At 46.1% G+C, this 16,570-nt stretch overlaps 4 protein-coding genes across 6 annotated transcripts; 2 read left to right on the top strand and 2 right to left on the bottom strand.

Moving 5' to 3' along the window:
* Positions 1 to 1,055: 1,055 nt before the first annotated feature.
* On the bottom strand, positions 1,056 to 4,514 carry E1B28_006940 (uncharacterized protein; the record flags this gene model as incomplete). The annotated part of the gene is made up of 6 exons (XM_043151647.1): positions 1,056 to 1,442; positions 1,505 to 1,593; positions 1,655 to 3,694; positions 3,750 to 4,042; positions 4,102 to 4,263; positions 4,507 to 4,514. The coding sequence occupies 4 exons, from the start codon at positions 4,512 to 4,514 to the stop codon at positions 3,672 to 3,674; spliced, it is 486 nt and encodes a 161-aa protein (XP_043009727.1). The 3' UTR covers positions 1,056 to 1,442; positions 1,505 to 1,593; positions 1,655 to 3,671.
* Positions 4,515 to 6,767: 2,253 nt separating this feature from the next.
* Positions 6,768 to 7,995, top strand: E1B28_006939 (uncharacterized protein; the record flags this gene model as incomplete). Its single annotated transcript, XM_043151646.1, has 3 exons — positions 6,768 to 7,296; positions 7,351 to 7,756; positions 7,812 to 7,995. The coding sequence occupies 3 exons, from the start codon at positions 6,768 to 6,770 to the stop codon at positions 7,993 to 7,995; spliced, it is 1,119 nt and encodes a 372-aa protein (XP_043009726.1).
* A 1,172-nt stretch (positions 7,996 to 9,167) lies between these two features.
* Positions 9,168 to 10,459, top strand: E1B28_006938 (uncharacterized protein; the record flags this gene model as incomplete). The annotated part of the gene is made up of 7 exons (XM_043151645.1): positions 9,168 to 9,347; positions 9,408 to 9,482; positions 9,543 to 9,832; positions 9,891 to 10,017; positions 10,096 to 10,098; positions 10,155 to 10,322; positions 10,385 to 10,459. 7 exons carry the CDS (start codon positions 9,168 to 9,170, stop codon positions 10,457 to 10,459), a joined length of 918 nt encoding a protein of 305 aa, XP_043009725.1.
* A 408-nt stretch (positions 10,460 to 10,867) lies between these two features.
* E1B28_006937 (uncharacterized protein) lies at positions 10,868 to 14,874 on the bottom strand. Of its 3 annotated transcripts, XM_043151643.1 has the most exons (7): positions 14,705 to 14,874; positions 14,402 to 14,604; positions 14,253 to 14,348; positions 13,139 to 13,307; positions 12,496 to 12,887; positions 11,232 to 12,439; positions 10,868 to 11,155 (listed from the first exon to the last, which is right to left on the bottom strand). In XM_043151643.1, exons 1-6 carry the CDS (start codon positions 14,850 to 14,852, stop codon positions 11,237 to 11,239), a joined length of 2,211 nt encoding a protein of 736 aa, XP_043009723.1. In that variant the 5' UTR covers positions 14,853 to 14,874; the 3' UTR covers positions 10,868 to 11,155; positions 11,232 to 11,236. The 3 variants fall into 3 exon arrangements, with proteins under 3 accessions (XP_043009723.1, XP_043009722.1, XP_043009724.1); XM_043151644.1 differs by having other exon boundaries at positions 10,907 to 11,155; positions 13,139 to 13,302; positions 14,402 to 14,874; XM_043151642.1 differs by having other exon boundaries at positions 13,139 to 14,348; positions 14,402 to 14,874.
* Positions 14,875 to 16,570: the final 1,696 nt, after the last annotated feature.

Here is a 16,570-nt window from a genome sequence, read left to right as displayed (position 1 = left end):
GCATATTATAGAAGAGTTATGCTAAGAGTTACTCAAGATGAGCATAAGCAAGCTATATAATGATATACAAGTAGTATAGAGATATGTATGTTTATATGTAAATAATATGTAAGTAATATGTGTATATATACATCATATGCAAGTCATATGTAAATACATACATCATTTGCAAGTAATATGTGGATATACAAGTCATATGCAAGTCATATGTCGATAAGTACGTCATATGCAAGTCATATGTAAATACATACATCATTTGCAAGTAATATGTGGATATACAAGTCATATGCAAGTCATATGTCGATAAGTACATCATATGTATGTTATATGCAAGTCATATGTGAATACGTACATCATATGCACATCATATGCAAGTCATATGTGCATATGTACAGACTTGCATATGACGTACATCTGACATACATATCCGCATATGACTTGCATATGATGTACGTGTTCGGATATGACTTGCATATGACGTACTTATCGACATATGACTTGCATATGACTTGTATATCCACATATTACTTGCAAATGATGTATGTATTTACATATGACTTGCATATGATGTATATATACACATATTACTTACATATTATTTACATATAAACATACATATCTCTATACTACTTGTATATCATTATATAGCTTGCTTATGCTCATCTTGAGTAACTCTTAGCATAACTCTTCTATAATATGCATGGTGTATAATCTTTGATTACACTATCAAGTTATTCTAACCATGATAATAGAATAAAACATATAGAACTTACATTGAATTTATACTAGATTTACTCTTTAACAACATAATGAGTGGTCTGAATAGACTTTTATACTTTAGCATAATACTACTATAATCCAAATACAGTATGTTGAACTTATTTTATATCTTGTCTAATTAGCTATAGCATAATGCATATGAGTTATTTTATTTTCAAAGTAATATTATACTGAGAGAAGATATTAGCATAAGTATTCTATAAATAAGCTAGGATTTTCTCTTTACTTATGTTATATCTGATCTGCTTTATATTTTAGCATAAATTTTGAATAAGGCTTACTGTAAATTTTATATAACTTTAACATAAACCATGTGTGGTATACTTTGATTATTCTAGGTATTATCCTGAAATTTCTATAGTATAAAATCAGCTTAATTTTAATATAAGTTACAAGAGTTATTGTAAAAAAAATTAGAAAAAATTCACTATAATCATTGTAGAACTGGTAAGAAAACCTTTTCCCGCTTCCTGGAGTTTCTGTTCATTGGAAAGGATATATTCCGTTCTCAACAGGCGAGGATCGACATCTACTCGTGTTTGCCACCTTTCGCATGACAGAGGTTGATTGTGGTGCATCTCTTGGGTGAAAATGAAAGAAGATTCGAATGATGGTGACGCGTTATGAGCAATGTGAGAGGTCGAAAACGGGCTTAAGGATTTCTGCAACAATCAGGGCATCTTTTTCAGTGTCGCTTGTTGGAGGTAAAAATATCATGACATACCATCGAGAGCCCAACTTATAGAAGTCCACCGAACTGATTTCGACAAAACAAGATGAATGCAAAAACTTGAAAAATTGCTCTTTTGAATGCTACGAGGATTATCACACATGAATAAAGCACGGCGCGCAGTAGACGTGAGCAACTCCATACCTTCAACCCGACTCCTGAATTCCGAGAATGTGTAAGGGACAATCACCCCATATTGCTGGGCAATCGCTACCAAAATGATACGTCGAAAGTAGTCGAACAAATCGAGATTTTGGCCAGTTGGTGATGGTGGTGGTGAGTGAAGATGATTTGTACCGCCGCGTGTCAAATCAAAATATTATTCGCCTCGTTACTCGTACACGCATTGAACGTAGTAACTACATGTTTCGACAGCACTGAGACTTCTTTTAACATTCGTGAAGTACATACAAGCATAGCCATAACATCCTTAAAACCAATAAAAGCAGCAAAAAACGAACAACGGCAAAGCACTAGCGGTTATCTGAAAGACAAACAAACGTGTATCAGAACCGGACAGACGCCGCGAACGCTAAATGTCGCTTGTGACAGAGGAAGGTACAGATATCGGTAAGGACACAACTGAAGCCTTTTTTCGTCACTTGAGTCATCGATTCATAAAAGGATGGCATCCGAGATATAGAATCTGAATCGGTAGGGTACGAACGAAATACATCCAGGCCAGTACGCGAGTATCGCCGGGGTGGTTGAGGTGCTTCAGCCTCAGTAGAAAGAGATTGACAAGAACCCTGACCAACAGCGTATCCGTAGGATGAGAAAAAGCCCGCACGATGACTTATCCCGTATTCTAAAGCGGCCGCAAAGCATATGTTTCCCTTCGTTTGGAAGGGGCACCTTGTGGCCAATTTTGAGGTAGACCGACATTCCGCCTAACACGTTGGTGATGGAAAAGAAGAGTAGTACCATCGGTGCCGGCGGACGACAGTTCAGCTGTTGTCCGAAACCCTGATTTTTTGACCCGCGTATCCATTGTACCATCTCTGGCAAATATCAAAGCTTTTCTCTCCGGGGCTGCAAGATTGAAGATCTGCGAAATGGATGCGGAAGGTAGAGCAATCCCGTCCAGTTTGGTGAGATGATGAAGGATGACATCCAAACGACTAAATGTCGACACCGAGACCCGTAGAAGCTTGAGGGGTACTTAGTAGCGAAACGAGAGTAGGTTGGGTTTTCATCGTGGGTCAATGCGAACACCAATTCAGAAAGTATCATACTTTCCGCGCTGGCGAGCACGTGCCCTAGTCCAGTCAACCCCGAAACAATCTTCAACCATCCGACGGTGACTGTACAGATTCATTTACGGCTTCAGTGGCAGGAAACCGCATGGTCAAAGCCAGGGAGGCCGCAGATGTGGAGAGGGTGAGCAGGGTTGAGGGCAAGAGGCGCGATATAGAAATTGGAATTCACGAGGCGGGATCGAAAGGACGGGGGGGAGAAGCACGGCACAAGGCGGTTGCATGACATGGAGCTGTCGACCACAGACTCTCCGTGGTGGAGTTTCGTCACCAAGGACTTGGAATGTCAGAGTCGCGCACCGGTATGGAGGGAGTGTCTTGTAGGAATGAAGGAACCGCAGGAACCGGTACCGCAATAAGGGTCGGTGCGTCATGGAGAGTATTCCTGAGCCAGTAACGGGCAACGTCTAGCGAATGAGCTCCTTTCCCGTCTCCAAAAGATCCCGAATAACCTGGAAAAGGATGGTATGGTGTAGAACCTTTAGATGAATGTACGCCTTGCATGAGTTGAATCGGAAAGCTCTGCGTAGTGCGGCAAATGTGGTGGCGGGATTCCTATACGTATATTCTGACTCGATGGTAGGCGAATTGGATACCAGGGTCGTATTGAGGGAGGGTGGTCTGTCAAGTTTCTGGTCAGGTTCTTGCACAGAGATAGATGTTTCGGGAAGGTTTTTTCGTAAAAAAGCTGTCGAAACCCCACTATACTTGCACTATGGTCTGGTCATCCATCAAGAGCATACTTGAGGTGGTGTAATGGACAGGATTAGCGGTTCGGCCGGTAGAGATCTCTTCATATCCAACGTATGCTGCCCCTTCCCAAGCAGTCACAACAAAAGTCAATTGCGAACAGGCAAGCCGCAAAGAGAAGTATGGAGGCTCCAGGACACGGTATTCATTGCTCTTCATCTCATTACCGCCTGATAGTCTGATATGATGTCAGAAAAGGTGCGCAAAAAGAAGCCTGCAGTCACAATTCGTACCTTCTGCAAGGCAATGAAGGAGTTTGAACACCCAAGATGGTATCGAACTTTCAGATCTCCTGGAACGTAAAGCATCCGAGCCTGTGGAAGTTTGACGAAGCTTGTTTGACGTCCAACAAAAAGTGTAATAATCACATTGTACCGCAGATTCTGTGAGTGTAGTCAGCACACCGACGCCTAGTTCATTCCCATTTACCAAAATGCTTTTAATTATGAGGTTGTACCAGACTGTCGTTTTTGTAGAACCCACCGCGGTGGATTTGAGCTGATAGTGGCTCACACCCCAACGTGGCCTAATTAATAATGTCGGAGAAATGGTGAGCGAAGAACAAAACCAAGAGATAATCCTTACATGTAGCCTTCCAATCCGTTCAAAGATGCAAAATGAGAGGGATCAAGAGTCTGGTGTGGTGGTAAGCAATGAAGTAGACCCAGTTTGGTCGATTGGTTCCCATGGTCAGTTGTTCCCACGACCAGGAGGGGATCAAAGCTGTATATTACGGCTTCTCGCTCCCTTATTCGGAAATTTGAGTCAGAGTACGTAGCTTGCTTTTACTATTGTTTCTGTGCTTCTCTCCGCCTTCTTTTACAGCTTTAACCCTCCCTGAGAATCTCAATACAGTGAAAAGAAAGCCCCCAATACGCCACTGCCTCATGGCGGATGGAAGTACTCGGATTTTTCGGGAAGATGTGACTGAGACGAAAAGGTGGTAAAGAGGTGGGGAGAGAACGGCACGCCTTTAAATTCTCCACCCACCACAGCATTGTTTCCTGCCCAATCCCCCATCATCAGCGAGCCTGGCATCGACAAAACGTCCTTTCCCCACCAAGTGAGTCATTCATACCTCCTCAATATTGATAGTTAGATCATTGAATTGTGCAGCAACTCCCGACAGCAATGGCGCCAACCGGTTTAATCTCAGATGCCGTCACGGAATGTGCGCAGTCGAGCATGATTCCAGATATGGCACTCTACGGTCACCCAGTCTTGACGAGACTCGGGTTGTTATTAACGATCGCCGGGACCGGTTGGGCAACCGTTAGATGGTATTACTACCCATTCACTACCGTCGACGAGTTGGAAGATCAACTTAGATCCACCGACGTTCTGATCAGTGATAACAATCGCTTGCATCAGAACTATCTGCAGGAATCTGCAGTAGAATACAGGGAGATGTTGGAAGGGTAAATATTCAACAGTCAAATTAAGAAAACCTATTGATTCAGACTTGTTGCAGTCTCCTCCTGGAGGTCGAAAGAGTCAAAAGTCAACGACTCGCGGAAATCGCGAGACCATTGCCGATCCATTCCTGGCTTCTCTTTCACTGCTGTATGATCTGCGCCACTCAGTCGATTCATAGCCGCATAACGAGGCTCAAGTTGGATATTGAGGTAGAGAAACTGTCCCCCGGCGGCACGGGTCGAGTGACTGATGCGATTTCTTTCAGGCTCATATCCAATTAGTGAAAGAGAACAGGGTTCGCGCCGGCCTTCTGGCTTGATGTCTTCCAAGGCATCCCTATATCCAATTATGTGTCCAGTTCGTTCGGGCTCGCGAATCCTGTCCTCATGACTGTTGCCACTGCCGCCTCTTTCTTTTCTTTTCCCTTCTACTCGCCTTTCACCCAGGAAATGAGAAAATAAAATTCCACCATCCGCTTGTTCCGGACCCTCTCGCCTCTAGCTCTTAACCGTGATGTCGGAACGTTAGACGTGGGTTACTCTCCTGATCCTGTTTTCTTTTGCAATAACACGGTTGTATATACAGGCACCTCCGTCCGATGGTTTTCGCAATCACGTTTTTCTTGTGCCACCCTATGCCTATTTCTGTTATTTATCCCATTTTGCGGTGTTGAGTCGGTACGGAAGACGAGTACGACAATCGACGTACGAGGAGTTCCCTCGTACGTCGATTGTCGTACTCGTTCGTGTCGATTATAACAACCACGCAGGTGGTGAGGGGAAGCGCGCCGCACTAGTGTTGTTGCGCTTGTCGCACTTCTTCTTTCCCTCATCGATACCCCGAATTTTCAGTCTATTCAGTTTCAACCACGTGTTTACTTGTTTTTCTTGACGGGACGTACTTCGCTGCTTGTCCTAATAGGACTCATCAGCCGTGCTGGGGACTCTTCTATAGGTTATACCTTCTGATAGACGTACTTAGCTACTGTTCCCTGGACGATATCGCCCCAACCCAATCTCCGGAAATTATAGGACAGTCTCATTCAATCCATCAAAGTTCTGTTCTTGTGTTCCTCTGTGACGGAGAAAAGGGGAACAAGGCCATGAGCGACAATCATGCCGAAGAAGATCATGGTTCTGTCACGGTGGTGATGGGTAGTTAAATGTAGCGGAAGAAGTTGGAACGTAAGTACTAGGCCTCAGTTGACGGGAGCTGCCACCTATGTAAAGCATCATCGGAGTTTCCGGCGTTTCATCCGCTGAGTCTGATGATTTCCCTGGTCTGTCTCTGTCCCGCGCTAAATATAATCCTATTTATTCCTTTGTTGTCGATCCTAGATTGAGATCTCTAGCCCTGATTGTACTACTGAAGTGTATTTGCAAGCACCTGGCATCCGTGACAGGTTACTCTTGAATATTCAACTCATTGAACCAGCAACCGGATTGACTTTCTCCAGCATCATGATCATGTTTTGTAGTGCGTTTCAGTATGCTTTCTGTCGTTTCTTCGGGTGTGCCTATCGTCGTTCCAGGTGTCAACGGTGTCGTGAGTCTCCGGGCCTCGTGTTATGTACCACCTTGCCTGATCCTGATCCTGGAAACTCTAAATTCTGCCAACATGATGTGAAATGTCAATTTGAGCACTATATAAGAGACCCTGGGCACACAGAGTATTCTCCCGTTTTGAGCGGACTCTGCAAACCCCATTGGCGGCACTCGCAGATATCCTTCCTGTCTGAGTCGTTGTTGTCCTTCATTTAGAGTGCCGTTCTCTGGTCCTTGGTTCCTCACGCCCAAACGACGACCCTCGTCACAGCACCTGGTCTACATAACATTATGAAGTTCTACATCGCGATCTTGTGTCTGGCCCTCCCTTTTGTCGTCGATGCGGTACCTGTAACGGAACAAGGACTGTTCTCGGCTATCAATGATTTTGACGATGTCCTCCTCTTCGACTCTCCTGCTTTCCAAGATCCAGAAAATCCCGGGAATACCCTTATTAACGTTCAATCATATGTATTCCTGAAGCACTTCGATCTGGACCCTCTTACCACTGTGATTAACGATGCACTTGCAGAGCTTGGGATTGACGTTGGGGGCCAGATTGATAGAGTCATCGACAGAATGAAGCTTCTTGCCACTGTGGGCTTACCAGGAAGGGAGGTGAAGATGACAGTTGAGGGATGTGAGAAGAAAGCTACGCTTCCAAAGACCGGATTTAAGGATCTTGGCGTGGTCACTGGTATTGTTTCAGTTGGACATTGCGGTTATGGGAAACAATTCAATGCAACAGTTGAAGGAAATGATTTCGCGCCCCGTGCGACAATATTTCCATCTCCTCCCGACGGATTTGGCGTTATATCTGGTATGTCTATGCTGCCACTCCTAGGCACATTTCTTGCTGATGATGGCATATCAGACATTGACGACACCATCAAGGTTTCGAATGTCCTAGACAAGCTCAAGCTTGTGGAGTCAACCCTTCTTGACGACCCAACGCCAGTAGCCGGAATGCCGGAGCTCTACAATTCTTTGGCGATCTCGATGAACCAACCTCAGTTCATTTACATATCTGGATCTCCCTTCCAGTTATACCCTTTCCTCCGAGACTTTGTGGACACGACGTACCCGCAAGGTCCTCTTTTCCTCCGTAATTTCACCCTTACCGACCTCGGGTTATTGATGGAATGGTTCAGCGAGGATCCAAGTGCGAAATTGGAGTACAAGTTGACACAAATTGCTCGAGTAAATGCAATGTATCCCCAAAAGAGCTTCTTGTCGATTGGTGATTCCACCGAAGAGGACCCAGAGATCTATGCCGCTGCGTATGTCGGCATTTTCCTATTCTTGAAATTCGACAATGATCTTTTTGTTTCACAGGTTCAAGGCCCATGGTGGCGAGTTCATCAGATGTATCTGGATACATCTCGTGGATGATGCCGACAATTCCGACGAGAGGTTTGAGGCTGCGTTTGACGGCGTCCCTTGGGAACGCATAAGGCTGTTCGATAATTCGCAGATAGCAGCTTTGGTTGACATTGATGTCGCTGGCGGTAAATGCTAGCAGTTTCCTTTATGATGCATTCCATAATGTCGATGTTCTGTAGTAATTCTATCGTATAGTCCCCGCCTGCCAGTGTGCGTCCGTTCGAGTACCACATGCCGACGACCAGATACCTCTCGGGGTCGAGACTGAATCTTCGAACCTGTTTTCGAATCAAATTAAAACCGAATCATCAAAATATTGAGCATACTTAGTTCGAGACTCGTCCGAGTACCAATACTTTTGAAGCTTTAATTTCTCTATGTTATCGGGAGAAAATAATCGCATTTCCCCTCACTAAGTCGATTTGTGGCGACGCGCAAAACCAAGAAAAAGGTGAGGGTGGTCAATTTTGATGATAGAAGGGTCATAGTAGCCTAGCATAACTTTGAAAGATCGCGGATCGAATAGCGGACGGGTCACAGAACACCATTATTGCAACTCTCAGAGAGGTCGGGTATAGTGTTTTGAGAAATTTTGTGGTCTGGCAATGATAACAAGCGACGCGCGAGAACAGAAACGTTACTACTGCGGGGAAGTTGGCCGGGGGGGATCAACTTAAGGACTGCGGACTTGCTGACAAAGACAGATGGACCGGAACTCGGAGTTCGGGAAAAGTCGTACAACCATCATTTCAACACCATCATGCTTTCTGCTCTGCCCATTGAACGTTGAACGTTGAATCCCTCAGGTGAGCTTCATATTGTACAGAGAGGCATCCTGAAGTTTCTCAAGCCAGAAATACTAACGACTCCAGGATAAATGTTATTTGAATTTTTCCAGCCAAAGGTTACATACAAGACGTCCTCAACAACGCGCAACTGGAGGTCGTCGTTCACCCCACACATAAATATCATGTATTCTCTGTGCGTTAACGGAATTGGACGAGCTGCGAACCGAAGGCACAAGGTCAATCAGTAAGACGGAGGACTTCCAGAAGCTAGTCTCGTTGAATTCAGGTATGGTTCGATCGGTTTGTCTGGTTTTGTCACATTGAATGACGCTTGGTACGAAGGGAACCACTCCAGCCTTCGGGATGTCAGTTATTATCTTTGACGAGCCGTGCTAGCTGCCTATCATAGTAATGGTAGGTAGTATAAATGCTTCAAGGCTCTCGCTCGTTGGTCCTCACCCTCTTCTAGTTTCTCATCTAGAACAGCAGCAACTTCTCCGACCAGCAAGACAATTCGAGAATGCAATATCTTTCCATCATCACTGCTTTATTGCCTTTCCTGCTCTTCGCAGTTCAAGCTGAAGATGGATGCGACCCCGGCTGGCGCGCCGTAGAAGATCCTGCTGGTTCCGGTAACTTCGTTTGCGAGATGGACGTCATTCAATGCCTCGGAGGCCCTGACAGAGGCTATGTGAACGCCGTGAGTATCCCTCGATTTTCTGATATCTGAGTGTGACTAAAAATCGATTTTCTCCGATAGGAAACAAATGCCCACCATTGTTGCGGGCCAACTCAAGAGTTGGTCATCTATAACCAGCAGAGTCGTGTCGGCGTGGTACGTCTCATTTAACCTTAATCTCCTTCACCACGTCTCATCTCTTAATCGCGATTCCAGTGCTGTGGTGTTGACCAGAACTACGCGGGAATCGCTCCCAACGGGAAGTGCTGTCCTAAAGGCCAAGTCTTGGCCACCGACGGCACGTGCACCAACCCTACCAACGGCAACTGCCCGTCTTGCCCGAATCAACCAGTTGGTGTTTGCCGGCTTCAACGCGCCTGTGGAGATGCTACGACGACAAACGGATTGAAATACGGAAGCTGCTACCAGATGACTTTCCCCAACTCCGACGGGAACCAACTGGGTAGGGAACCCGGCGGTGCATATATCTCGGAGGGACATATCCAGTTAGCTTTCCAATCGTATCCTGGAGACGTGAAAACGACTGACGATTCACACCTGTAGAAACGTAATTTACAAGATCTGCCAGACTGCAGCTGCCTGTGGTACCGGTCCTGTCAAGCCTACCGATGCTTTCGTCATCCAAGATACAGTTGGCCCTGAACAAGACCCGAACGGCGCAACGAGCTGGGTATGATGTCTTCCAACTTATACTGTCAACATTCGCTCACTGAACTCCCATTCCTTCCCCCCCTCTTCGCACGTCTAGATTGTAAGTCTTCGTATCCCGTCCCTCAGTCTGGTGTTCTGACACTCTGCCTCGATCAGGGTAACGCAGCCAATGGTGCAGCAATATCAATGGTTACCGCTGCCGCCAACGCTGCTCAATTCCACGGAACCACCTCCTGCTCTAAATGCACGTGTGTCGTCTCGCTCACTGGTGTCGGCAAGGGATTAGGCTACATCGGAGCCGATACGCAACCCCAGATCGCCTTCGTCAGTATCAGCTGCTCCTTCAATGATACCTGATCAACTGACTTTTATGCTCCCAAAAACAGTTCGCCAACCCAAGGGTTGCGTTGGATATGGAATTCGCCGAAATGCCTTGCGATGGAGTCTTCAATTTTCCTTAGAATTAAGAAGAAGGTGTCTCTATTTCAACGGCTCAAGTCTCATCCCATTTTCGAGCGATGGATATCTAAACCCATTTCCAATTCTAAAAGCTCTCTCCTGTCCATAATCCATAATATTGGTTTGTTTTAGAATTTCATATACTTGGTTCCACACACAACAATACAAATCTCTGTCTTCTTTTCTATCAACTATGATCCGCGTTCGCATTCGCATAAGTGGTGATGTGTGTCTTCACAACAGTTCTGAATCGAAGAACTAGGGTACAGCTCCTCAATGACATTCCGGACCACGGAAGACTTTCTTGCAGTGTACGAATCTGTTGATTGATCATCATAAGGATGTTTGTAGGCATCGGTTTAGTGCTTCTTTTCCAGCCTCATTTCCAAACCTCTGACTCTATGCTATGTTTTCGCAATCTTCTTGATTCCCTCATGTATGTGTAAGGTGTAGAATACAAATAACTATTGTTGCAATAAAGATCCAGTACATTATATATCAGTACGTGCTTGTGACGGATCGCAAACCAGGCGATACGGGAACAAGGATGGATTCATGGACAGATCGGATCGAGTGGCGTAAAGTTTCCCAGCATGAATAATAAACAGTAACGCGATGTCGTAAAAACAAAAAAAAAACAAACAATCCAGGACCCAGATATACAGAAAAAGAAAATACGGGCGATCGATATCGATCACCTAAAATCAAAAGCAAAAAGATCATGTCAGTTGGTGGCGTCGGAAGATCTGCTAGATGGTGCGCAAGAGACCTCACCTTATCTAAGTATCAACATCAACGTCCATCTTCATCAACTTCTCGCTCTCATCTTCCCTCTTCACCGTTGTATCACCATCCATCAAAGTCATCCGTCCCATGCTTCCGGGAACATCAGGGCTCAGAGTATCAAGTTTGCTGTGGGGTACTTTCAAGGCAGTGAAACCGGGTGTACCTGGAGTACTTCCCGTACCAGTCAATGTTGAATGTGTCGAATACGGCGAATCAGGAGGTGGTAGAGGGAAGCTCTCTACACTCCCCCTTCTGCTGAGGTTCAATGGCGACAATGCATCTCCATCGTGGTATTCGTGATATCTTGGGTGTTCACCATTCGAAAAGTATGACTGGGAACCTTCCTGAGCTGGTGGTGGCAGTTGCCGATCATCCATCGGTATCTCTCCATCCGTTTGCGATCCTTGAAGTCCGTATCTCCGCATCGTCTCGACCCACTGATCTGCCGCATCAAGACTCTTCTTCACTACGCCTGTTACATTCTTCATCATATCCAGACTCTCCATGGCAAGAACCAACACTTTTTGAGTCGTAGCCATGGCCGAGCTGGCCGACATGGTTCTGCTGCCATCGTTGGCACCGCTACCTCCGGCTTCATGCATTCCGCGAAGAGGTATGCGAGGAGAGGCAGAAGGCGAAGTAGCTCTCGAGGATGCTGGTGACGCCGCGGTAGAGGAAACCCCTCTCTCCCTCAACCTACTACCATGATACCTTCGACCACTGACCGCTCTCCCGGATGCAGCGGCATTCACGATCTCCCGCTCAGCCTCACTAGGCCCACTGCCAGACGAAGGAGGCAATGCACCACTAGCTGATGCACCTCCCCCGCATCGTACAGCTTCTGCCCATCTCCTTGGAAGCATCAAGATGAAGCCCTTGACATGCCTCTTCGCAGGTTCCGGTAGGGCCGCCTCGCCAGCATACTTGCTGACGACGCTGACAACCTGACGAATAGTCTGAACGACATCTTTTCGAGCATCGTTCAGCTTGCGTTGGTGTTCTTCGGAGATGGAAACTGTAGAGGGTGTCCGGGTGTGAGGTCGACGCCTGGGCCTCCTTGTAGTCGCTTGAGTAGGTGTGGTCGGGCTGATGCCGTGACCTTCCTCCTCCTCCACGGTTTCGAGATATTGTTGCTGAAGTGAGATGGTAAAGTCTCTCAAAAAGTTGATTTGAGAATCTATATGATCTATGGCCCACTAGATGAAACAAAAAAGGTTAGACGAGGTGTGTGGATTCGGAAAACGTCACATACGTGTAACCAGGTCAAGCAATACCTCAATCTTTTCATGCTCTCCGCACTCCAAGCCACACTGAGACCACTGGCTTGTGTCAGGAAAACTTGCAGTCTCGATGTCGTTGTAAGCTGCGTTTCCCTTTCCTGCGGTGGCGAGTGGGCACTCCTCTCAGGTTGACTGGGGGAGCGGAAACGCCCCCGCCGGGTTCCGGACGCAAAAAAAGGACCAGAAACCGAGGAAGAAGTCCCGGCCCTTGAGCTACCTCCATAATCTCCATCATGGAGATCAGACATAGTCATCGTAGGCGTAATGGAATGTGACGATGTACTATGTTCTTCAATAGATAATGCAGAACTCGAACGCCTTCTCCTTAGATTATCTGGTGGTCGATGGTTATAAGGAGGAGTTTCTAATCATGGGATTAGCGTCATTGGTCGAAATGAAGCAGGCAGGCAAAGGAAGGACATATGGGTAAAACTTTTGATCCCCAAAGTTTGGTGGAGAAAGACGAAGTTAACCCCAACGAAAGTTGATATGCATTAAAGGGGCACATGACGAGGTCGTTGGCCGCATGTGTTTAAGGACCGTGGAAACAACGGGTACGTCCCAAATAACGAGAAAAGGAAAGAGAAGTAAATGAAGTGAAGGGATGAAACGTACTATAAAGCCAGCTTCCCACTGCCGCACCATCGTAGGTAAGACGAGGTATAGAATTTTCTTCGTGGCGATTGCTGGACGTCGCATCTCCGTCGTAACTATCCGCCCCTTCATGATGATGGCGTTGGGTCTCGAGGGAGCGAGGAGAAACTGGTGAGTGCTGGGGTCTAAACTGAGGAATGCAGTCGAGCAGAGCGGAGATTGGAGGAAGTAAGGGTAAAGCACACATGTTGAGGAGGATTGAGATATGTAGAATATGCTGGTCAGTGTTGACGCGCGGAACTAGAAGACGGAAAGGTAGGGTGGGAAGAAAGAGAATGCTAGAGAAGTCTAATGAAAAAGCGAATAGATGAAGATTTAAAAAGTAAAAGGACGCAGTCCTTAGTAAAGAAGAGTGCTCAACACGAGTGACTAGAACAGGTAAAGGGTCAAGATATAACAGCTGGAGCACCCCCCTTTTAAGTCGGCGATGCTCCATCTGCATCAGTTATGAGAGAAGGGGGGGAAAAGCAATGAATAGGAACAGATGGTGCCAGAAACAGTATAATTGTTCCCGGTGATGACGAAAGGTCACGGACAGGTTGTCCGTTTTCCGTTCCATTGTCATAAAACAAGGGGCAGAGAGAGGATGCAAAGGTGTATTCGAATCGACACACAGTGCGAATTGTATAGGACGGATCGAAGATCTAACGAAACCCAACAAGAATTGGAAGCTGCTCCCGGTTTAGTAATGATCCCAGTAGCTTGGATCATTGCTGTGCTGCAAAGGATCCGTGTGGTCGGGGGGCAGGTAAGAGAGGAGGGTTTCGCAATCTTGCCAGAATTAGACCAGAGGCCGCTGACGGCGACCAGGGAAAATTGAAAAGGTATTGGGAGAGAAATTTTGGAAAAGGGTAAGGAAACTGGACTCAAAGGTGCAGTGAAAGAACGGGGTGGGATGATATCAAGATGCGCTGATGGATCAAAAACGGGGACGGCATGCAATAAGAGAGAATTTAAACGAAACTTTGAAGTACGGACTTGAAAAACACAGCTAACGGATTTACGGTCTCGCTTAGCCTTCAGCTATGACCGGAGACAGATTGTCGAGAACAGGGGGTAGTTGGTTTCCACTCACTCTATCCAAAATACCATCGACGGTATTAGAGGGTAATCTGTCGATTACAGGCCTGGATATAGTCTTCATGCTCGATTCCATAATTTCGGCGCCATACTGAGAACAGATAATTGAGGGTGAAATCACATGAAAGTATTGACATTACGCACCTTGACGACTCTGGAACTGGCTTTTCCCTGCTCATACATTCGCAAAGCACCATGAACGAGAGGTAAATGAGCAACCCTTGAAGCAAAATCGCTTTCTGTAGAGGTCTCTGCAGGACCTTCGTCTATAGGAAGACTCGAGGTCGAGAGCGACGACGTTGTCCTCGGGCTTGACATTGAGGCTTCCGACTGGGTATACGGACCATCTAAAGCTTCCAAGATTGACAGAGCATCCCGCAAAAAGATGATAATTAAAAACATATCGTTAGTTCTGAATTCCGATATAGATAGAACTGATGAACACACAGGATTTCGATACACCCCCGTTCCGCATGTCACCCAGGGCACGAACTGCAATCTGAACATCTTCGTCCTGATCATCGAGAAGAGTCGAGCTGAGGCTGACACTACTACCTGGTGAGTGGGTTGGCCGCTGTGTATCGTTGGCGATCATGGGAGTAGCAGTGAGAGTCACAAAGCCTGCATCAAAATGTGCGCATGTGAATAACGAAAATAGTTTTCATTTGCTAGATTTGGAAAGATATTCCCATGTGGCCACCGCTTGGACAGACATGTGATCTGATTCAAACTTTCATGTTCATCTCTCCAGCCATCCATGTCGTTTTGGAGGGTTATTTGGAACGTGGCTAATATTCCTACAAAATCTCGTGCAAACTTTTACCACATCGTAAGTAATCATAACCACAGTCATCCACGTGTTCAATGCGATGACCCCTCCTCGGGCAGTGGCAACAAATTAACCTTATAGTTGATTGAAGCTCTGAGAGGGACTCGTCGAACCCCCCTTCCATCCCGCTCCGTGATGACTCCGACACGTCATCGATCATCAGTCGATGGTGTTAGATCGCAACAGCTGTGGATACAGCAAATACATACAGCCACTTTCCGTCAATGAAGTTTGATTGAATCAGGCGTCAGGCGAGTCTGCTTTTTTGGGTGGTGTCGTTATCTTCAAGCTCGTAAACTGAGACTATCTCTTACCATCAAAGGAATTGTATCTTTCCAATACAGATCACTGGCCACTAGGTTCATTGCAGCCAGAATTTTGAGGTTAAACTTACCGAACTCACCTCAATATTCCGTTCAACGGGTTTCTCAAACCGTATCTACGATATCAAATAAAGTCAGCGAAAGCTATCTCAATCACTGAACCTCCCGTGGAATGCGTTCCCGCTGTCAATCTTCCGGACAACTTGTTCGGCGTTGCAAGTATGGATTCTGCCTGCGGGTAAACGGGAGCTATCGTGGAGAACGCAGTCTGGTACTCCTCTAAGTCTTGATCGTAAAACAAAACATGGCAACCTTTTCTCAAGTGATGCCTGTAACCACGGAACATTTACGAGAGCTCCAGGCTCTGAGATTCAGAATACGAGGTACAACCAATACCATTCTGTTCTCCAAAGCCGATGGGACCGTCCAGAGGACGACTCCATAGTGACTTCCACACATTCAGGAGCATTCATGGTAGAGATTACGCGCTTCCACGACCCTTCCGATCAGCTCGATACTAGTGGAATCGAATCTAACATCGGAAGAGGCCTCGTCTGACTAATTTCAGTGAACGATTACATTGCTGACGGGTGTCGGTGAACAATCAGGATGCCTACTCCCAGCTCCACCGTAATATCGAAAACTCCGAATTTATATGTGCGGCTCCCCCAATCTGTTGCACGAATACCAAGGACGAGAAGACCAATTCTTTATCAGAGATCTCCTTAGTATACACGTCGCGGTAGTCGCTCATCTACTATGGGCTGTGAATATTCCTCTTTTTGTCCCCCTTCACAGCCCGCTGACAATCCTCAACAGTAAAATCATTTCCAAAGGATGACAACGTCTTCGGCGGCGAGTATGACGATAGTAATACCCTAAAATCTTCATCACCCACTTCTCTTCAGACCGACGACGATGGACATGTACTTAACGAGCGTAACCAATTTACTCATCTTGATTCCGGTTTACCTCCAGCCCCGTCCCCCCAAATTGGATACATGAATTACAGTCGTCTACCGAAGGTCAATGACACGAGGTTTTGTATACTTACCGTTACGGCTTCGCAACAATACTAATGTCAAATTTGAAATTCCTCGATTAAGTGTTTCGATATACTGATCCTGAGTCCAGTTGTACCCAGTTCGGCCTGTTGGGCAC

This window comes from Marasmius oreades, chromosome 4 (assembly GCF_018924745.1).
Source record: "Marasmius oreades isolate 03SP1 chromosome 4, whole genome shotgun sequence".
NCBI lineage: Eukaryota > Fungi > Basidiomycota > Agaricomycetes > Agaricales > Marasmiaceae > Marasmius > Marasmius oreades.
The sequence above is the reverse complement of the archived record's forward strand: the minus strand, read 5'-3'. Positions and strand labels throughout refer to the sequence as shown.